At 32.5% G+C, this 22003-nt stretch overlaps 1 protein-coding gene across 1 annotated transcript in view; it reads left to right on the top strand.

The window, feature by feature from the left end:
* The window catches only part of LOC106458939 (E3 ubiquitin-protein ligase SHPRH-like), a 55660-nt gene that overhangs the window by 23150 nt on the left and 10507 nt on the right, over nucleotides 1-22003 (top strand). Inside the window, exons 12-20 of the mRNA XM_022385718.1 lie at nucleotides 1323-1508; nucleotides 2311-2387; nucleotides 5563-5657; nucleotides 6655-7366; nucleotides 8792-8968; nucleotides 9908-10104; nucleotides 14849-14919; nucleotides 17124-17267; nucleotides 17444-17545. Coding sequence (XP_022241426.1) covers nucleotides 1323-1508; nucleotides 2311-2387; nucleotides 5563-5657; nucleotides 6655-7366; nucleotides 8792-8968; nucleotides 9908-10104; nucleotides 14849-14919; nucleotides 17124-17267; nucleotides 17444-17545 — 1761 coding nt within the window. The remainder of the gene's footprint in view (nucleotides 1-1322; nucleotides 1509-2310; nucleotides 2388-5562; nucleotides 5658-6654; nucleotides 7367-8791; nucleotides 8969-9907; nucleotides 10105-14848; nucleotides 14920-17123; nucleotides 17268-17443; nucleotides 17546-22003) is intronic.

Below are 22003 nucleotides of genomic sequence, written 5' to 3'. Positions count from 1 at the left end.
AATGATGTGGCACTCATGTTACTGTATCCAATAATATAAAACTGACCTTTAGTCTTCATATAGTGACCTGTCTTGGCTGTGTTTTAGTAGACTAGCATTTTGTAAAATACAGTTACATTTCAATTATTATACATTATATATGTATATAGATTGTTGTTATTATTTAGATACAAGCTCTTAAACTTATTTTTCTTACCACACATACCACACAAAAATTGACGTTTAGGTGTTTTTTTAATATTTACTTTTAAATTAAGAAATTAAATAATGTATAATACTAAAATTTGAGTTATAATCTACAATTTGAAACCCGTCAATGGATTGATTGTTATATGGGTCAATCACTTTCTACTGAAGTTGCCCCACTTCCTCACGAACAATCCGAACCTGTTCATTCTGATGAAGATTTTGATAGCCTTCCCCCCCACACACCAGATTTTGCCGTGTCTTCCTACGCCCGACCTGTAGAATCAGCTAGGCCTAATATGGCATTTTTAGATATGATTTCTTAGGTATGTGATGTTTCATCCCTTTCCCCAATTCCCTATGATCCACCTCCTCCTTTGTTGCAAAATAATTCTTCTTCGCCTTATTTCCCCAGATATTATGGTTCAAGCTGAGCATTTTGCTTCCCAATTGGTTGAGGGTGCCAGCATGCCTTGCTTTCCATGGCTACAGACCAGTTTGCTTTAGCATACCATCAAGCAGACTGTCCATTTTTAGACTCAGTTGTTGGGGTCTATTTTGCTGGTTTAGTGGAGGGGCACTCCCTGATTTTCCAGTGCATTTAACCCATGCCCTTACTTCCCTTCTATGGTATTTATGTACCATACCTCTCCTTTCTGAGGTTCTACACTTAAATCCTGAGGGTTTTGTGAGGGAAAGCCTCTCCCTTATTACTTTCACATTGTCTCGTTTGTCATCCTTGGCTCTTGCCTTACACATGTAGTTTCTCTGTTGTTGGTATCTACTGGGTCGAGATGTGACCTTGTCACTTGTTCATTTGCCACCCACTTACTTTAGGGAATTACATGTAGCTACTTTTCTTAGGCGGTATGTTTTTGACCATGTCCCAGACACTTAGGAATCGCATGTGGAATTCTTGCGTCAGCACTCTACCCTTTCATCTTTAATAGCTCATTTGTCACAGTCGGAATCACGTCAAGCCTCTATTCCTATTTTCCATCCTAGTCCTTCTCAGCCTTTACCTGTTCTTTGTTCCAGGGTTCCGTATCTTGTCATTTTCTTTGACTTGGTGGGTTCAGGTCCAGTGGGAACTCGATTGTGCCACTTTGTTCCCCTTTGCCAATATTTTTTCACAGATCAGTGGGTTATTTGAGTTCTCTCAGAGGGACTTGTCCTTCAATTCCTTTCCCCCTCCTCCTTTATCACAGATACCCATTTCTTTCCCTCTGCCTCGGGATCCCATTACCAGTCAGTGTCTGTCAGAGGCAATTCAAGACCTTTTGTCCCAACAGGCCAATGAACCTGTGAATCATCTTTCTCAGGTGGTTTGAGCTTTTGCTCATCATCTTCCTACTCTCAGGATGTGTTTTCATTATTATATGGACGACTGCCTACTGTTAGATTGTTCCAAACAAGAGTCTGCCTATCATACTCATCAGCTGCTCTGGGAGGCAGCTCAAGTGGGCTGGTTAATTAAATTGGAGAAGTCTTTCTATTAACCTACCCAATATCTGATCCATTTGGGTGTTATTTTTCAACACCCATCTCAGTCAGGCCCAAACTTCTCCTTTTTGACTTCGTTCAGTGGAACTTTCAGTTCACCACGCTCTTACTGCTCTCTCTCTCTTACAGCTCGTGAGGTTCTATCACTTTTGGGGATGTGGATTTCCATGGCCACACTTATCCTTTTCGGTCATTCTCATATGCGAGCTTTTCAGTGGGATCCTTTGCAGGCTCTTATTACCCTTCCTCCTACCATAGTCAGCTATCTATATTGGTGGTTGGACAAGAACCACATGTTGGCAGATGTCCCACTTCCTCCTCCTTATCCGAATTCACATATTTTCACAGATGCTTCCCTCCAGAGATGAGGGGTGGGGCATGGGTCGATCAACAGGAGGCTTCGGGGTGTTGGTTGGCAGTCGAGAAGTCTTATATCAACACTCTAGAGCTTCTCGCTGTCCTTTGTGCCTTGGGTGATTTCCTCCACATAGCCAGACATTGTCTGGTAATGATTCATTCCGACAATTCTACAGTGGTTGCTTATCTCAATCATCAAGATGTCACCCATTCTCAATCCCTATGTTTTCATGTGTTAATCTTCTTTTCTGGGCCCACACGCAGGATAACCATATCATTGAGTGTCATGTTCAGAGTGCTTTCAATCTTGTTGAAGATTGTCTTTCTCGTCCAGACAGAATGTATGTGACAGAGTGGTCTCTCGATCCTATGGTTTTCCAATGGCTTTGCCTTCAGTGGGGTATTCCTCACATCTGTTTTGGTCTCCAGTACCTCATTCTCTTGCCCTGACTGTCAATGCTTTCAGTCAAGATTGAACTGATAAATACCTTTGTTTATTCTTCCCCAGGTTATTTCCATCATTCATACCACTGTGTGTCAGGTCCTTCTGATTGCTCCTTACTGGCCGGCTCATCCGTGGTTTCCTTGACTTATCCAGCTCCAACTTACCCCTCTTCTACCTCTTCCTCTGTCTCCCTCCCTTCTTTGGCAGCCTTGGTCATTGGTGCTTCACCGCTCTTTCTGTGTTCTGTCTTTGTGCTTGGTTTTTATCTGGTCCTTGGTGAGGAGATCAGGATTATCCCAACAGGTAGCTTCGCTTATGGCCTCTTCCATCTACCCTTCCTCCATTGAAGTTTATCAGTGTAAATGGAACATTTTCCACCATTGGTCTCTGGGTCAAAGGTTTTCTGCTGATCGGCCAACTGTTCTTGTATTGTGGAATTTCTTATTTGGCTTTTTTATCAGGGATCCTCTGTCTTCCTGATTTCCGATTATTGAGCAGCTTTATCCCACACCTATATTTTTTCCTGATACAGTAGCTCTTTACCTCTCCTATGCTCTCCCTGTTGATCCATTTCTTCTGGATTCATTGTCCTTCGTGGTGGGCTTCCCTTCTGGACTGGGATGTTAATAAGGTGACCCCTATTTTCAGAAACCATGGAAAAGAAAAAATTTAGTGTCATAACATCCTTTTTTAGGTCTGCAAAATCAGTACTATAACTGAACAGCCTGCAAGTAGATTATTTGCAATAATTAGCAATGACCTTGAATATCTGGCGTGCATGCATAGTTGGATGCTATCTGGACATTCAGGAATGTGACAGGCTAGAGTAGGGGGAAGGGGGCCTGTGGTTGGCCAGGATTATAAGGTGACTATGAATTTTACAGCCTAATTATTAATCAAAAAACATCACCTTAAATTTGGGCCAATACGGTAGTTTTATTGATTTTAGCCAGTCACTGTTTCACATACTGATGTATCGTTGTGTTATGTGAATTTCCTATGTAGTTTTGAGAATTGTGGGCTAGTCATCTAAACACATAATTAAAGCTCTTTTCAACTGTGTAAGCCAATATGGCTCCCAGTTCACGAGAGATTTGCTCAGAGACAGTGCTTGAAGTGGGAAAAAAGAGGAAGTAGAATGGTTTGTGAAATTTTTGAAGCTGTGTATTATATTTATTGTTTTCCATGTAAATTCTTTATTTATTGATATAAAAGTAATTAAAATGTAAAAATTAGAAACTTATTAGGTTAGATAAAATTAGAGTAGGTAAGATAATAATAAAAAAAATTCTTCAAGACATATGCTGGTGAACAGCTTGTGCATTACATAATTCAATATGGTAATATGAGCTGCATGTTCACCTAGTGGTTTACAACTTGTGTGGCAAGATTATTAGCTAGACACGATTCAAAGAGCAATAAAGTTAAGAATAAACAGATATATATTGTTATGAGTTATAGTAAGGAAACTGATGGTTACTTTGTGGTTACAAACTCGGTCACATTGAGTTAGCCCTTCATGAGAGGATTCATTTACTCTATCCATGTACTACTTTGTCTCATTCCTGCCTAGCTCTTACACAACATTTTTAGAAAAAGACATAGTTTCTTTCTCTAGTCCTTTGCTGCTGTAAATATTTTTTGCATTGTCTATTGAATTATTTCCTTCTGAGAAGCTTACAGTCTACTAAAAGGTAGCGGAATGGATTCGGGTTCTCCTGAAAAAGGTGGGATGGCTTCAAGCCCCACTTCAAGTACTGCATAGAGATCATAACAGAGTGATAAAAGCTTAGCTTGGTGATATGTTACTTCCACCACTAATGCATTCCTGATGGGTTTTTTTAAAAGCTCACACAAAGAATTCTTTATCATTTTATACTTCATTTGAATTATGATATTGCAGTATGATAAGAAAAGAAATATATTTTGTTAAAAGATCAGTTTGAGAATTATTAGGCTTAGTTAGGTCATTTTGCTTTTGTGTGACTGTGTTAAGTTTTAGTTTAATTTTCAGTTTACTTACTGATTAAGTATATTTTATTACAAGTTACAGCTTTTACAGTAAATAAGATTTGTTTTAGAACAATGTTTTAATCACTGGTGCAATCATTCTCACTGTTAAAACTTGTATACTTGAGAAGGATCGTACCAGTGATTGAAACATTGTACCTGTTCAAAAAACCAATCTTAATGCAAAAGCTGTAACCTGTAATAAAGTAAAAAATATGTTAAGTTTTGTTTCAACAAGAAAGCCACTGTTTGTTACAAAGTGTTACTTTAGGGTTTATCAGATTAAGTAGCTGCTTGAATACACAAAGAAAATCACTGTAAGTAAATGTAAAAGAACATATATATATATAGAATAGGTTTTAAACTTATAAAATATATTTAATGAAACCTTGATTAACAACTAAAAAGGTCAGCTTATTTATAATTTTGGTATGTTAAAAATCTTTTTTTTATCGTATGCTTGTGACCAACAGTACAAGGAAACTGTGTTTGATGTTTTTTGAATTAAAATAAAGATAAAACTAACAGTTTTATAGAGTAATAACTTTGAAAGAATGTAGGAAGAACACAAGAATCAGTAATTAAAACCTACCACAAAAGTTGGCATTTTTGTTTGTTAAAAAATCCTTTCAGAAATAATTTTTTGAAATTTAAGATTACAGAAGCTACATAATCTGTAGAGTGACTCAAGTTTCATTTAAGGGTTAATATGAGTATGTAAATATTGTGTTGCTGGATTTTCTAGGTTTTTATACAGAAGGAAAATATTAGTAATTTCCAAATTCTAAATGTTCACATTCTAATAAAAATTATGAGATAAACAATATCTTGCCTTAATACAATATCTTACAATATCTTGTTAAAATAGTTTAAGAGTTTTATTCAGTTTTTAATCCATATTATTACTACAAATTATTTGTTTCAATTGTAGAAGTAAATTTTTCATGCAGGATTTTGATAAAGTTTTATCTATAGTTTAAAAAGTTTTATACCCACATTGTTTATTGCTGTAACTAATATTATATAATTTTGATGAAACTAATATTTATTTACATATAAAGTACCATGACAATGGAAGAACTTTTAACTTCACTCATTAAAAAAGCCAAGCTTGAATGTGAAGAGGCTCATCGTCAGTTAATAGCTGCTCTCAATGGTGAGTTTATTCAGTATCAGTTGTGAAATTCATTGTTAATTAAAGAAATTTGTTTCTTTGTGTATATTGACCTTAAGGTACCCACATATTGCACATTCTCTGATCTTTTTTTTCTCGCATCAGTGAAAACAGTAAAATGTTATCAGCTAAAAACTACTTGTGGTGCAAAATGATTGTTTATTAAAACTGTTAGGTTTTCTTCACAGTACTTTATGAAATACAACTTTATTAAATGATATATTATTAAACAAAACTCAAAATAATATATACCTATCTGTTGCTTAAAAAGTACATTAACTCTCAAATTTCTGACTTTTTTTGTACTCCACTCACTATTGATGGGATCCACATATTGCATTATACTTGTAATATTTTGATGGTACAACACCCAGTTTGAAGAAATATCAAGAAAATTGGGGGAAATTACTCTTTTTTTATGTAAAATACATATGGGATCCTGCAATAATTAGTGGGATTAATTGAAATATTAATGGAGGAATATTTTATTAAGTGTAACCCATATGTCACTAAGGGCTCTGTTACCAACAAAGTCATGGACACACAACTAATTTTGTCAATATATAGTGTTACGAAACATGTTACAAAGCCAGTGTGAACCACATGGGTTAAGTGAATGTTCACTTTCAATTTAATTCAAATAATTTTGATGAAAAACAAAATCTGTTAAGTTGATGATATTTTTTGCATAATGTAATGTACACAGTTTCACTAGGTTTTTGTTGAATGTTTCATTCTGTAAAACTATTTTTATTTCATGAAATTTAACGTTGTTTTGTTAAATGACAAGTTTTAAATGAAATGTCATATACTTTGTTTTCATTGAGACAAGGTAGCAAAGAACTAATTCATTTTATTTTATGTTGTTAAGAAAGTCAAGATGTATGATACGACAAGTGTTCAGCTCTATATGTTCTATTTCTCTTTGTCAATGAGCTTTTAATCTGCTATGCTGTGGCATTTTTGGTATCTTATTCAGGCTTAGCTGCTATACATATCATTCAGGAAGAATACTCTGATGCTGCAGAGAAATATCGAGAGGTCTTGCGTTCAATTGATGACTGTGGCCAGCACTTAAAGATTGATAGACCTCAGCAGATTCACACCCTCCACAATCTTGCAGAACTCTTGAGTGGAAAGATCCATGCAGGTAGAGAAAATAAAGATGGTGACCATGCTTTTGGGAATTCAAATGATAAATCAGGTCATAGTATTAGTAATATTGGAGAATCTCCTGACCATCCAAAACAGTTTTTAGATGCTCAAATTGAAATTCCAGAACAAGGTGATTTGGATCAAGAAGTGCAACATTCAGCTTCCAATGACAGCAGCAGTTGTTATGAGAAGACACAGAAACATTTACTGTCAGTGCCTGTTTCTACTGTCAATCCACCTCCCGGTATTGGTCGAACCCTGCGAGATGAGAGTCTTCATGAAGAAGCCAAGAAGTTACGGTCTTCTTACTTGGATAAATATATCAGCCAGGTTCAAAATTCATTAGAACTTCTTGACAAGGCCACTACTGCAGTTCGTGAAAATTGTTCTCAGTTTAGGAGTAAGGATACCAATCGTTGGTGGTTGGCTGCTTTGAAGCACCTTTGTAATGTTGGTGAAGATGAAGTATTTATTGATAAGATAAAAGATGAATTAACAGGAAACAGAAACTCTGGTCTTACTTCAGTTGCTCACAGGTAATTTAAGTTTCTTTTATTGACCGTGCAACTCAAATGTTTAGTTAATAAGAAAAATCAGTAAAACTCATAATCATGATTGACATGAGAGATATGTCCCCTCACTTTTTTCAGTTGAGGATTTCAACCATCATGAACATATGAACAGCAATTGCTTATTTTTCAATACAGGCTAAATTAATAATTAGTTGCACTAGGACCTATCAAAAATGCAACATCAAATACTTATTTAGTTAAGTAAAACTGCATTTTTGCTAAACATGTATATTTCTTATTTCTATACTAATAACATACTGTTGTGAGACCTTAAAGGCTAATTACAATGACCACAAACAGTTACTGACTATTCTTCTTTCTTCGACACATAACTATTGTGTGAAATTTAATTGTTCATATGTTCCTCATTAAATTTTTATCGGGTATGTAGGTTTTAGAAGTTTAATTTGAGTTATCCCTCTTGTTAATGTATCGGATTGTTCTGTGACACCTGTTAATCATGAAAAATAATTAATAATAATTAATTATTAATTTTGCAGTCCTTCACATTTAACAGGTGCCATCATGCTGATGATTGAAAACACCTATAAAATGAGTTTTGTGAGGTCTTGCTAGGGCCCCTTTCTGGTCTTTCATTATGTCCATTGCTTTGGGCCCATTACTTGTTCATTTATTGTTACCAAGAAATAAATGTTTTTGAATTTGGACGCTGTTATCATTTGTCACGGCATTGGCCACACAATCAGATGTTGTTTACATACACAGACAAGCTCACAGATATTGTTATGGAATTCCATTGGCTGCTATGATTCTGATACTTTAATTTTAGTCGACCTAGACTAGTGATGTTACATGCACAATAATATGACATTGTCCAACTATATTGTTGAATATTGACATCAAATATTTGTAACTGAGGAACTAACTATTTTAAAATTTTAATTATTATGAAATTAAATATTAATTATTAGCTAATTCAGACTAGCATAAAGTTTTAACAGGTTTGATTGTGATCCGTATTAGATGAACTACTTTCTGACTGATGTGAGGCTGCAAGGACTGCCATATTAGTTGGAGGTTGTCATAGTTCAGTTGACATTCTGCGAACGTGTCTCAGTTTAGCCACAGAAACAAAGAACCAAAATGCAGCATCAGCTTGCTAACAGCCCCTGTGGATCATTTGGGGGGGGGGGGCTGTTTACAGCTCTCGTGAATTTTTCAAACATGAAGGATTGATTTTGTATGAGAATATATATTGAAGTATTTGCTAAATTTTGAATTTAGTTTTATGTCAACCTTATAAACAGTTAGGTGTGGGAGGAAAGAAGAGTAGTTAAGTTCAGTGGTTAATCCTGAAACTTTACGATAAGGAAAGTGTTCCTAGCTGTGTTAATGTCAGTGTTCTAACTGTTACACTTGATTGTACAGGTTTCGAGATATTCGTGGACTCCAGTATGTTCTCACTACCCTTCTTGATGAACTTAATGCTTCTCGCAGTAAGCTGTATGCTGCAGTGAAAAGGCTACGTGCAACTCCATCTCAGAGTGATGTAAACAGTGCTGTTGACTGCCACCTTCGGCCTGCAGGAGGTTCCCATAGGATAAAGTTTGTATTTAATCCTGAAATATTTTCATGTTACGAGAGAGAAAGTAGTCCAAGTTTTGAAATATTTTTATTTCTGTTATAACATGTATTTTAATGAATTTTTTGGGGAGCTGATTGACTATAGGATTATTTTATCTAGCATAATAAGCATCTTTGAAATTTAACAAAAAATTTTTAGGGGATAAATTAAGGACATAAATCAAATATGATCCTAGGACTTTATCATATCTTGTTTTTAAAGCTATACTCATATTTGTCAAATAACTTCATTATATTTGCCTGATTTTAATTATATTGCCTTGTTCCCAATACTTAATAAAAAGAGTAGTTTGACACTGTTTTTTTATATAAAATTTATATGATGTATCAAGAATCGTTGTTATAAATTTTTGTGGGTAGTTTTATGAAACACACGGTAAAGAGTATGTGGTGGAACTACATCATAAATTAAGTTTGTGAAAGTTTAGAAACCTCATCTTTATTATTACGATATCTTTAATTAACATGAAAATCACTTTACACTTGGAGCAATCAACACTCTGACTCTATAAATTCATGGACAAACCTTTAGTAAAAATACTTAATTAAAAAATCTGATTTTTTTGTGCACGAAAGAGTTGTAATGTTTACTGAAAACTTGCGAAATTTTGTGAAGATATGTAAAACATATTAAAAGGTATACTGTGGTAATTAGTTACTTTGTTGTTCTGTAAAACAAATAATGTAGGAAAGTAATAAGTTGTGAAAAAAAAATTATTAATATAATATACTACCATAAACATTAGTAAATTTATTGCTTATCTAATTTTTCTGAATGGCAACTTATGGAGATTTATTATTGATTAGCTGCAAAGAAGTTAGTTGTAATGAAGGAACAATATAAGAGACAACTGAAATGGTGTTTAAAGATGGTTGAGAAGGCTATTTTCCTCTTTTCAGATGCATTTATTGCAAAGTTCATGATTCGTTCAACCATTATGAAGGTCGAGTGTTCTGTTTTAAGGAAGATGTGTCAGTATCTGAACCTACAACCAGTGAAGAGGCTTTGTTTGCACCTCTTCGTCGAGGAACATGGGCAGATAGTGAACTGGAATGTATTCTTAAAATACTCCTGAACTTTGCAAAACATCAAGGGGGTAGTTAAATATTCGTTAGCCTTCCTTTATTATGTTCTAAATATATATATTTAATATATGGATTGTTTAGTCATAATTTTTTATTGTGAAATCTTACTTTAAAATTATTATTTATTGGTTTCTGTTCCTTTAAAATAGTTAATAAAAATAAAGTATTATAAGAGGTACTTAATCATAAATTTTACTTAAATAGGATTTTTTTAATTCTATTGCACCTTGGAGGGAATAAAAAGATCATTAGTTAAATGTGTTTTTTTCATCACATGCCATAATCTTAGTTGTTTTTATCTTGCTCCCCCTGCTTAAGCATTATAACTTAAATATAAAAAATTTTATGATTATTATTTTTTTTTTTTTGCAGTTTCTGCAGACTTTCATCATTTTGCTAAATGGAAATTTTTGTGCTTGTACTTTTCTTTCATCATTTTTATTGGTTTTTATGTAACCTCTTAAATATTTAAAATAAATTTCCATTTGTCTGCTAACTATGTCAAGCACTTTTTTTTTTTACTGTTTGTCACATTATTTATAGTAGAATACAGTTTAAAAACTGCATGTAATTTAGGTTGAGTATATTGAAGTAAAAACTGTTTGGGAAAGACATATACCTAATAAGTTCATTTCAATTTAACTTAACACTTCATCAAGGGATTGTATAAACACGGTTTAATAAGGTGTTTAAACACAGTTTAGCAGGTAGTGTGTAGAAAAGTTGAACAAGGTAGTGTCCAGACACAACTGAACAAGGTAACATCTAGATAGTTTCACAATGGATTGTCTAGATACAGTTTAACAAGGTAGTGTCTAGACATAGTTTAACAGTGAGTGTTAGACATGGTTTAACAATGGTGTGTTTCTAAACATACATTAATTGGAGGGCTATCTAAACTCAGTTTGATAAGAATAGATGGATGTTTAATATGGGAGATTGTTTATTTTTTCCATGTCTATGGATAAAATATTTGATTCAGATAGCTACAGAAATCTGAATATTTGTTTGGTATCACTAGAAAATAGTTTAAGACCGTGAGAATTCAAGGTATTTGATTTATGAAGAATTAATATTAACCCTGTTTTGATAAAAGAGAAACAAAACTCCAAGTCTACATTTTGATGGTGGCCAATTGTTAATTTATTATTGCATTTTGTTCTGAGAATTAATATGATTCAATAATTATATCATTGTTTTAAGTCAATATTCTGAACAGCTTTACTTTTTTATTTAAACAATTAAAAGTGTGACATTTCAGCCCATAGGAGCAGGCCATCTACAGGTAATTTATGATGTACTGGGTGCCCTACTCCTATGGGCTGAAATGTCACAGTTTTAATTGTTTAAAACAAATACACTCTTTAAGTTGTTCACAATATTAAATTTAATTGCCCAGTGGGGTCTTTATCTTTTAATGTCCTTGTTTTTTTGTATATCTCCAGTGAATCTAAAATTTCCAAATACGAAACTATAAATGTGAAACAAGCTATAGTTAACTCACAATACTATAATGAATTGACCCTTCATATAAATATTTTAAAATTTTACCTTCACTTGTAGTTTCATACGTAAGGTCGTTTAAGTATCTGTTAACTTCAGTCATTCATGCAACTAGTAAACTGATGGTTTCGTAAACATTCATTGACAACCTGAAGTTTGTTAGAAAGAAAATTTTTCGAGAGAATGCCTTTCTCAAATTTTATACTTTCAATCCTGAATGAATTTACTAATTTGAACCCAGTTGAAAGCAGGCTTGAAAAATAAAGGAATTATATTTTGAAGTTATCATTAATGTATGTAATTTTAGTTCTGTGTTTTAGTTTATATAAAATATATATATGTGTGTGTGTATGCATATGTGTATATATATATATATATATATACGTATATTTAACAACTTGTACTTTTACTATAAAACATAAAAGTAAAACTGTGCCAGATGAAGAAACTACAAAAAAGTGCAATTTTGGAGTGAGGTGGTGGGAGAATAACTGTGGTAGTAGCACCCAGACATCATTGGGGATACTCCATGTCTTCCCTTATCCACCAATCATAGGTGAAAAACTGGTATCACCCAAATAGCAGTGGGTATACTCCATCTATTATTATCCACCAATCATAGATGAAAAACTAGCATAACCCAAAAAGCATTTCATTCCTTCACTTATCCATGAAATAATAGGTGAAAAATCAGTATAATCCAATTAACAGTGTGAATACTCCATCTATTATCATCCACCAGTCATAGGTGAAAAATCAGTATAGCCCAAACAGCATTGGAAATATGCCATTCCTTCACTTATCCATGAAATCATAGGTGAAAAACTAGCATAACCCAAAAATCATTGGGGATATGCCATTCCTTCACTTATCCATGAAATCATAGGTGAAAAATCAGTATAGCCCAAACAGCATTGGAAATATGCCATTCCTTCACTTATCCATGAAATCATAGGTGAAAAATTAGCATAACCCAAAAATCATTGGGGATATGCCATTCCTTCACTTATCCATGAAATCATAGGTGAAAAATTAGCATAACCCAAAAATCATTGGGGATATGCCATTCCTTCACTTATTCATGAAATCATAGGTGAAAAATTAGCATAACCCAAAAATCATTGGGGATATGCCATTTCTTCACTTATCCATGAAATCATAGGTGAAAAATTAGCATAACCCAAAAATCATTGGGAATATGCCATTCCTTCACTTATCCATGAAATCAAAGGTGAAAAATTAGCATAACCCAAAAAGCATTGGGGATATGCCATTCCTTCACTTATCCATGAAATCACAGGTGAAAAACTAGCATAACCCAAAAAGCATTAGGGATACCCCATATCTTTACCCAATCACTGGTGAAAACTCAATATATAAACAACAGAAAATCAGGTAAGAAGTGGTATCCAGATGTTAATTCTACATTGTATCAAGTCATTACACACACTATTCAGGACCAGTTGGGAACTTGTTATTACCCCTTTATAATGGTTCAATGTGATATATTGTTAATTTACTTTCACTCGTAAATTCATAGAATTACTAATGTAGTCTTTTTCCCCTTGGCACTCCAGAACAATAAGATTAGCTTCATAGTTTGCCAGTTCTTCTGAATGATGAGTAAAGTTAATTCATTAAAGTAGAAAATTAAATAATAATTATAAATAATTTAGTATGAAATTGATAAGTAATAATGTGTTATTAATCCTTACCCTAATTTTTATTTGTAGATAACTGATATATAATTGATAAAACGTACACTTCACCTACTTAATCTAGCTTATGCTGTAACAATTGTTGTTCCTGCAGTGTGATAATATAAATAGTATCTCAACCTACTGTGTCTGTCATATTCCAGCTGGCCTAATAAGCCTTGGTATTGGGCAAAAGAGCTCGACAGCACTGAATGTAGCAAATGTTGTGTGATTGACATATTGTTATACATTATTCTTTACTTTCACTCATAGGCCTGGAATGGCCTGATGGATAAGAAGCTTGACTTGCAATCTGCAGTTTACAGGTTCAAATCCCTCTCACCGAACATGCTCGCCATTTCAACTGGAGGGACATTATAATGTGACAGTCAATCTCATTATTCGTGGGTAAAAGAGTAGCCCAAGAGTTGGTGGTAGGTGTTGTTGACTAGCTGCTTTCCCTTTAGTCTATCACTGCTAAATTAGAGATGGCTAGCACAGATAGCCCTCGTGTAGCTTTGCGAGAAATTCAAAACAAAAAACTTTCACTCATTAATTGTTAGAATTAAACTGAATTACCACCAGTAGCTTTAAATAGTGATATAATTATATTACTGTAAAACATACTGCTAAGTTTACAGTGTTATATTATGAAATTTCAATATATGACTTGATGGTAAATATATTAAACAGATTTACAACAATTGTAAGGAGGCAATAATAGCAGCACCATAAAACAGTGAAGAGAATACTTATTTAATGAATTCATGCTTCAACAAAAAAAATATTGCATCAGATGTATCATTTGTACTGTGTATTTAAAAGTTAATGAACTCTTGAAAAAGCATTAATAATATAAAAACAATTTTTCACCAACCTTCAAAGCTAGTGACTGGCATATATTTAATTGTAAATAACCCCCAAACTATCTTGATAGTACTTGACACTTGTGTATATATTTGATGAGTGTACCACATACTGTCTTAGAATCGAGTTTGGGAAATTTTGTTGGAGTAAGTGGCATGCTTCAAGTACCACATGCGTGTGAAATATTTATTAACATTGAAATATTATTCTTCAAAGTATTTAATTATTAAAGTTTTGACAAATTAAATGTGGATTAAACTGCTTCTATCCTTTTTTTTTCTTTTACTCTGTGGAAATCAATAGATTGCTGTCTTGTAGTGGCCTAGTGCTCAGTACATTAGGTTGGAGATTGAAGAGTCTAGGGCTCAAGATGTGCTCTGCACTTACAGCTTTGACTGTCACTTTTATAATGCTCCCAATCTTATTAATTGGTTAGTTGGACAAAGCCCTTGTGGCAGTGGGTGCTGCTAGCTGATTGCTAGGGAGGGATATACCTGAACCCTTTAGATCTTTAACCTGACAGTTTAGCCTATGTGGACATAAGATGGCATTCAAGTTGAATGTTCCAATTCCTCATGTGATATACAGTGCAGGAAATAACTGAATTATTAATGATTGGTTTAACTTTTTATATCTTTTTGTCTGTTAATCCAAAATGCTTTTAAAATTGACTGCCTGTGTTTTTCAGCTGACAACACTGCAATTGAAGATGGCGCTCTCCACATCAAGCTATTTGACAACTACAAGAAAGAATTTAGGGTAACTTTTTCAAAACTGCATGTAGTTTCTAGAAATATTAGTTTTTACATTGTCATTACTCAATTGTAAGATATCAAATATTCGTTGTTATAAAAATGTTTAGCACATTTATACAGTTAATAGTCAATGTGACAATTAAGTGATTAATTCTGTATTTTTAAAGGAACTAGAAAATATGTGTAAATTCTTCAACATATTACATTTGACACCCTTTATGGGCAGGTCAAAGTATGCATGTCTCAACTTTTTAAAGTTTAATTAAACTACTTTATTATCTTAGTATATGAATAAACTTGGCATCAAAACGTAGGTAATAAATCAAATTTTAATATTATTTAGTTATTAAATTTTAATTATATAAAGAAATATTTTAAAAAATCCAAAATCTACCCAAGCATGAAATTTGTGACATTTTCTCTCTAGGTCTTCCCTCTTTAATTTATTTATCACCCCCTCCAAGACATATAGAATTTAACATAAATTACTTATTATAAGTTAATTATTCCTCGGGTAAAGCATAATTTTTATAGCCTTCAATCTTATAGTTTACAGAACCATAGCTTCACTTGCTATGTACTCCTGTCACATCCTCTTTTTCACAAATTGCCATTAGTTCTCTCTGATTTTTAATACTATATTATTTATAACCAATAGAAAGCCAAAGTCTTAATCTGTCAAATGACATATCATATTACCTTGATTTCTGTACAGAGAATTGTCTGTTTCTCCTCGAGTTCAAACTTTATTCCCACAGGAAGCACATTTATGAACGAGCAAAATGTTTAACAGCTTTTATCTCATAGTTAGAAAACTAAAACAATTATAATAGTTATAGGACACCGACTGCTTTTTACATATTATTATTCTGTATATTGTTTATTTAGTATTATAAAAGTAACTAAAATGTAAAAATTAAACTTATCAGGTTAGATTAGGTAAGATAAAGAAAATGAATAATAATAATGCTTTATGATGTATGCTCACAAGTAGTTCATGCATTACATAATTCAATATAGATAGTAATATCTATATTACAATAAGTAATTTACTTTGAATTCTGTACTTCTCAGAGGGGGGGGGGGTAAATAAATTAGAGAAGATAGTAGACCTAAAGAACAATATCACAATACTCATACTAAAGGAAGACTGAGGATTTTTAAAAATATTTCCTTATAAAATTAAGAACTTAAAACGTATATAATATTAAAATTTGATTTATTAACTATGTTTTGATGCCAAGTTTATTTATATAAAATTATGATAAAGTTGCTAAATTAAATTTTGAATATAACTCTTAAAAGGTTGTTACATTCTCACTTTGACCTACTCGTAGCAAGAGGGTTAATAGAAGGCTCCATCTACACTGCTAAATTGTTATCATATGTGAATAATTATTTATATATTCTTTTCTTCTTCTTTTTTTTTGTATGAATTTAAAATTTTTGCTTTCTTTTTTTTGTGTGTGTGTATTTTGATACACAATGCAAGAAAATAAAAATTAGTCTTAAACTTGTATTGAGTGAGTTTGGTCTTTCCTGTTGAAGAGCACATGAAATATAGACCAAACCTACTGAACAGCAGAAGGTAATAAAGGAAAATGTAAATTGAATTACTAACCAACATAAGTCTGGCTTTTCCAAAATATTTGATAATTTCGCATATTTAGTAAACTAATCAAAAATGTTTATCTACTATCCTAAACTCTTTAAAACTCGTGCAATCTCCTGTACATGTAAATGATCACTATATGTATTTGAGCATTTATAAAATATTTTCTGCAAATAACTTTAAATAACTGAAACTTGGTTCTTTTGAGCAGTTGGAAAGGTTTTCTATTGTTATTATTGATTTTATACACAAACTGCTATACTATATGCTAAACAGACAAGTTGAACACTTGAAAATCTAACAAACGAACAATAAGATATATTTTAAGTAAAAGTGTAAATATAAATGAGGTAAATATGTAATAATGATTATTAGGTAAATTTGCATTCGGAAATTTAAAAAATTGTGTTCATTGAAAATATTTTCATTATCTCTTAATGTAGAGAGATGCAGATCCAAAACAAAAAATTACTTTCTAAATTTTACAGTATTAAAGATTTGTGCATGTATAACAAAGTATTGTGATTTTATATAAACATGTATGTGTTTGCATACCTACATATGTTAATAAATATCCTTAATGATATTTTTTCTAGGCATTGCGACGAGTGTGGATGCAGATTCACGATTATGCTTCAGCTGTAGATGAGGTTGATATGGCTACCATTAGACTGCGAGTTCGGTATTCCAATGAACCAAAGCCAGACCCTCCAGTATCTTACATCCTTGAATCACAAGACGTAGGTATCCATCTTACGTTTTGAAGTTTTAAAACGAATGATAACATGTTTTCACATTCAACCATATACCAGATCTCAGAATTTTTGTATTTATCTTAAATTGAACTTTTGAACTTTCTGTGATTGTTTTATTTGAAATACTGATCTAAGCAGTATTATATGATTATTTGATATAGGTGGATCCTATGAAACTGAAGCTTTTATCTGAAAGGACCGTTGGACAAAATGAGCTAAGAAAGAAATTAGGGCAGTTTTTCTATCTTCAAAACCTAGCCAAGGTACCACTTAAAAAATGTTTAAGTGCATGATGTAGGATTTTGTAAAATATTTCTGGGAAATGTTTAGCTATTATATTTGTATATGATTTCTTGATTGTGAAAGATAGTGTGAAAATATTGTGAAAACTACTGTATGTGTAATTAAGTCCAAGAGTAACCCATTTCTTGAAATTATTTTAATCTATCTTCCATTTTTGAGGCTCACATGAAATATTTTTGCCAAAGCAAGGTATTGATTTTATCACTGCATTTGTTGTGTTTTAATGCTCAAATGTTACTGAACTTACAAAGAAGGGCATAGAGGTAGAATTAAGTATTGTAACGAGGAGGAAATATAATTGTACGATTTTTACAGTGAAGCAGTTGTTACACTGAATCATTCTAGTTTCTGATTAATATATTAGATGTAATGCTTATTTTGTCCTAGAAAGAAAAGTGTTTATGTAACGACTTTCTGATTTTCTTAGCTTTGTGGACTGAGATCTAGAAATTCATTCACTTGTAATTTGATGGGGTGTTCTATTTTTGATTCTTAAAAAAGGAAGATTTGTAAGAAATGTTAACTAGAACTTGAACACGAGTGTTAAAAATTATATCTTCAATTGTGTTGTTTTCTTAATAAGAAAATGGTGCCGATTACTTATCTTTTTATTATTCACAGAAATCTCATATTAGATTTATGAAATAATACCAAGTTTTGTTTTTTTTACTTATAAAACCATCCAATGTTAGGTGCTCAGTCTGCCATTTTTAGTCTGGAAATTTTTTCTATTTTCTGTGGTGTAATGAATTTCACCACCTTGTATTAAGTTGGAGGTGATGTTTTGGTTGCTTGGATGGATCTTCATCAGGATCGTTGAAGATCAGCACAATAGTTCAAAATACTATCCCCAATCTGCTACAGGTGGATAATCTTGTTATAAAATCCAGTCTTTCATGATTTTCACATGCATGTAAAAAGTGTATTAGTTTTTATCATCTGTAGATTTCATCAGATCTCCCAGTTTTGATTATAGCCCTTTCAAGCATTTTATATCTGATGTAAAATTCTACTAGACTGTTTTGACTCAACCAGTTTCATGTTTTTAAGATTTTAATCCAAGATGACTTTTATTAATTTTTTTTGTATGTGATGCTTCATGGCTTTTATTTTGTCTGAGATTTTTCCTCAACTTGCATTGTTAATAGTAAGGTTTCTAGTTTTAAAAAGACAGATAAACGTAAATGTGATGTTGTAGGAATAAAACCAGTGATTTCTTGTTCTATACATATAGACGAATATTACGAACTTGTAGGATATAAACAACTTAAATTATTTTTGATAGAGAACTCCTATTTTGTGGGCATTGCAAATGTTTTACTCATTCACTGTGGCTGTGCCATATATGAGATTCCATTTTTAAATTTCCCACATCGACTAGTAAGGAGTATTTATAAGTGTTGAGGCACTCTCCATCCACCCAAGCATTGTTACCGAACAATGGGTCAGTCATTTTTTGTCTTTTCTCATCAGTACCCCTCACAATGGCAACAAAAACTAATATACAGAACACCCACAGTTTACAGAAGAAAAAAAAAGTCTGACCCGTATATGTGACAGGCGCAGTGAATAGTTTAAATAATTAGTATTTTAGAAGATTCTGTTTGCTATAATATACATACCAAGCCTAACCATCATCTAGATGAACCCATTATAAAACTACGTAATATTACTATGAAAGTAGTGCCCTCTTGCAGATATTTAAACATTGTACCAACTAATTAGGTGTTTAAGAATACTAAATTGTATAACAGTAGGTCAAAGAATCATCAAATTCTAAATAACAAGTAATTTTACTACATGTTTTATGTGTGGTATCATTTTCTGGTTGCTCCAATATCTAACTGACTCTCAGGGCCATAGGAAGCTGTAAGGCCAGTCAGACTATGGCTTGACTACTTTTTCATTGCATGTATATCTATAATTTGTGTATTAAAACTTGCTTATTTTAATTCAATACATTATGTTGTGTGTATGCAGTATTTGTAGTTAAAATGTTCAAGATTCAATCTCATTGCATTAACTTTTCAAAATGTTTCTGGGGGGCATGCCCACAGAAACTCTTAGAACAGAAATGTCAATCTGACAATGGCATGATTGCTCCAAAATTGCTTCCTACAGGAATGACTCTTCATATTTTGAAAAAAAAAGTAATTCATGTTTTAAGTTCTTGAATGGTTGACTTTGAGCTTATCATAAAAGTGGAAATAATAAAATTGAACAGCATCTCGTATTTTGAGCCCCACTATTTTTTATCTGTTATTTAAAATAATCTTCATACAATTCAATTAGAATGCTTGTTTAGAGAATGTTTGACAGACATTGGTCTACATAATCTTACTTATATTAAATCAAAACATTGCTTACCAGTATGACTATTATAGCAGAAATATGGAGTGACAAAATTAAAACTTGAAAAAAAATTAGATATTGATATCCCAGTTCAGTTTTTAAAATTGGTAGAGTTAGTAACTATAACATTTCAGCTGTAAACCATGAAACAAGAATCTCTGGTTGACTTTCTATACTCTTTGATTTAAAGTTAAATCCTTGCTGTGCCTTTGTATACAGGACCATTGTTTTCAAATTCTGATTTCAAGTGACACAAGTAGGTGAGAATGGTGATCAATTTCCCGTGGAAGTGACACTAGTCCATCGCAGGTTAACCCCCAGCTAACAATTGGCACTCATCATACAGCTTGGTAGAGTGGAACAGTGTGGTAAAGTTTCTTGCTCTAGGACACAACAGCATGACAATGAGTCCAAAGTGTGAAGCCACTGTGCCTCACTGTCCCTCACTCTTGCAGGTTACTCTAATTGTTTCTAGCAATGTATTTCACCTCTAAGCTGTAAAATATAATCAATTCAGGTTAGATTTATATACTATAAACATTCAAGTATAAAATACTGGAACTTTTGTTTTAGTACTTATTGTAGCAAATATAAATTATTACAAAATAGATTACTAATGAAAATCAATACGTAAGTAGACATGACATATTTATTTACTTAAACTATAAGCTGTATATATTTATTATTATTATATAGAACTGTAACAACACGTGTTCTAATTCTTAACTTTCTGTTGTTTGGATATTTTTTAACTGTGTGATTGAGATTATTTATCTACTTTCTAGAAGTTTGAAACAATTAATCCAAATAGTTTTCAAGTAATTTATTCAAAATCTGCATGTTACTGTTATTTCTAACTATGTGCAAGTCGATTCTTATTATGTCTATGCCGAGAGAGATATATATTGTTTTTCTATTGTTTCTTCTTTTTCTTCCAAACACTTAATCAACCGTCATTCCTTCATTTCTCAGCAGATTGACTTGAAACTTGATAGGGTTATACCTTGGTTCAGTACAACGAGACACCTTTTTCATTTAGGCATTTTTAAGGATTTTGTGGGGTCAAAGGTCAAACACTCCCAAAATTTATATTTTAGACTCCTTTGCAGTCATATTTACAGCAATTAAAATGAAAATTGCCATAAATATAAATTTTCATGCATCCAACACATTGACTTACAAAAAAGTTGGATTTACCTATTTTGAATCTTTTAAGGGGGGTCAGAGTTCACAAAAAAAGCATAATTTGAGGGGTTTCGGTCAATTTCTCGACTATATGTTGACCAACTTGTATGAGATTTGGTACAAAGATACTTTTCAATAGGTCCCACATATTGACAAACAAAAACGATGGACTTGCATGTTTTTAGTAATTATAGGTAATTATAGTAATTAGGGTATGGAGGGAGGGGGGGAGAACAACCATCCCAATATTCTTAAAGGTCCACTATATTCTGACTTTTTTTAAATAAACATTTGACTTTAATGTTAGTCACTTGAATTATTTGTGTATATTTTTTGGAAAAAGACCCTCTCACTCTGTAGTGCTTGGTACCCCTCTTAGTCTAATCTTTGTAGGACTAATACAGCAGTGCATCTGATGACAGATTGTGTATTTTCTTTTGGGAAGAGAAGTTGTAACTGAAATGAACTACAGTGTTATACAGAAAGGATATGTTTGTGTGTCCATGTCACATAATATTGTAACTTCAGCACAGTTTAACTGGATTATAGGTGTCAGTAACAAAGTTTAAGATTGAATAAACTTAGTTTTAGTGTGCATCTTACCTTCATCATTCAAACACACATTATATTTGGTTCTAGTATAGATTTGGTTTATGCAATGTGCCTTTCTGCATTAGCTATAAGTTATCTAGAATATCACAATAGTTAAAAGGGAATTTAAGAGGCATTGTCTCCTTAGTTATGTTCTGGTTTTATAAAACCGGGTATTATGTGTTACAGTTATATTATAATTGTAATATAATTTAATATATTATTCTTTTAGTTTATTAGTGTAAGTAGGTAAAGGTAACTTGACCTAGGTAAATTAAGTAAAGTTAAGT

Source organism: Limulus polyphemus, unplaced genomic scaffold (genome assembly GCF_000517525.1).
Source record: "Limulus polyphemus unplaced genomic scaffold, Limulus_polyphemus-2.1.2 Scaffold25, whole genome shotgun sequence".
Lineage (NCBI taxonomy): Eukaryota > Metazoa > Arthropoda > Merostomata > Xiphosura > Limulidae > Limulus > Limulus polyphemus.
The sequence above is the reverse complement of the archived record's forward strand: the minus strand, read 5'-3'. Positions and strand labels throughout refer to the sequence as shown.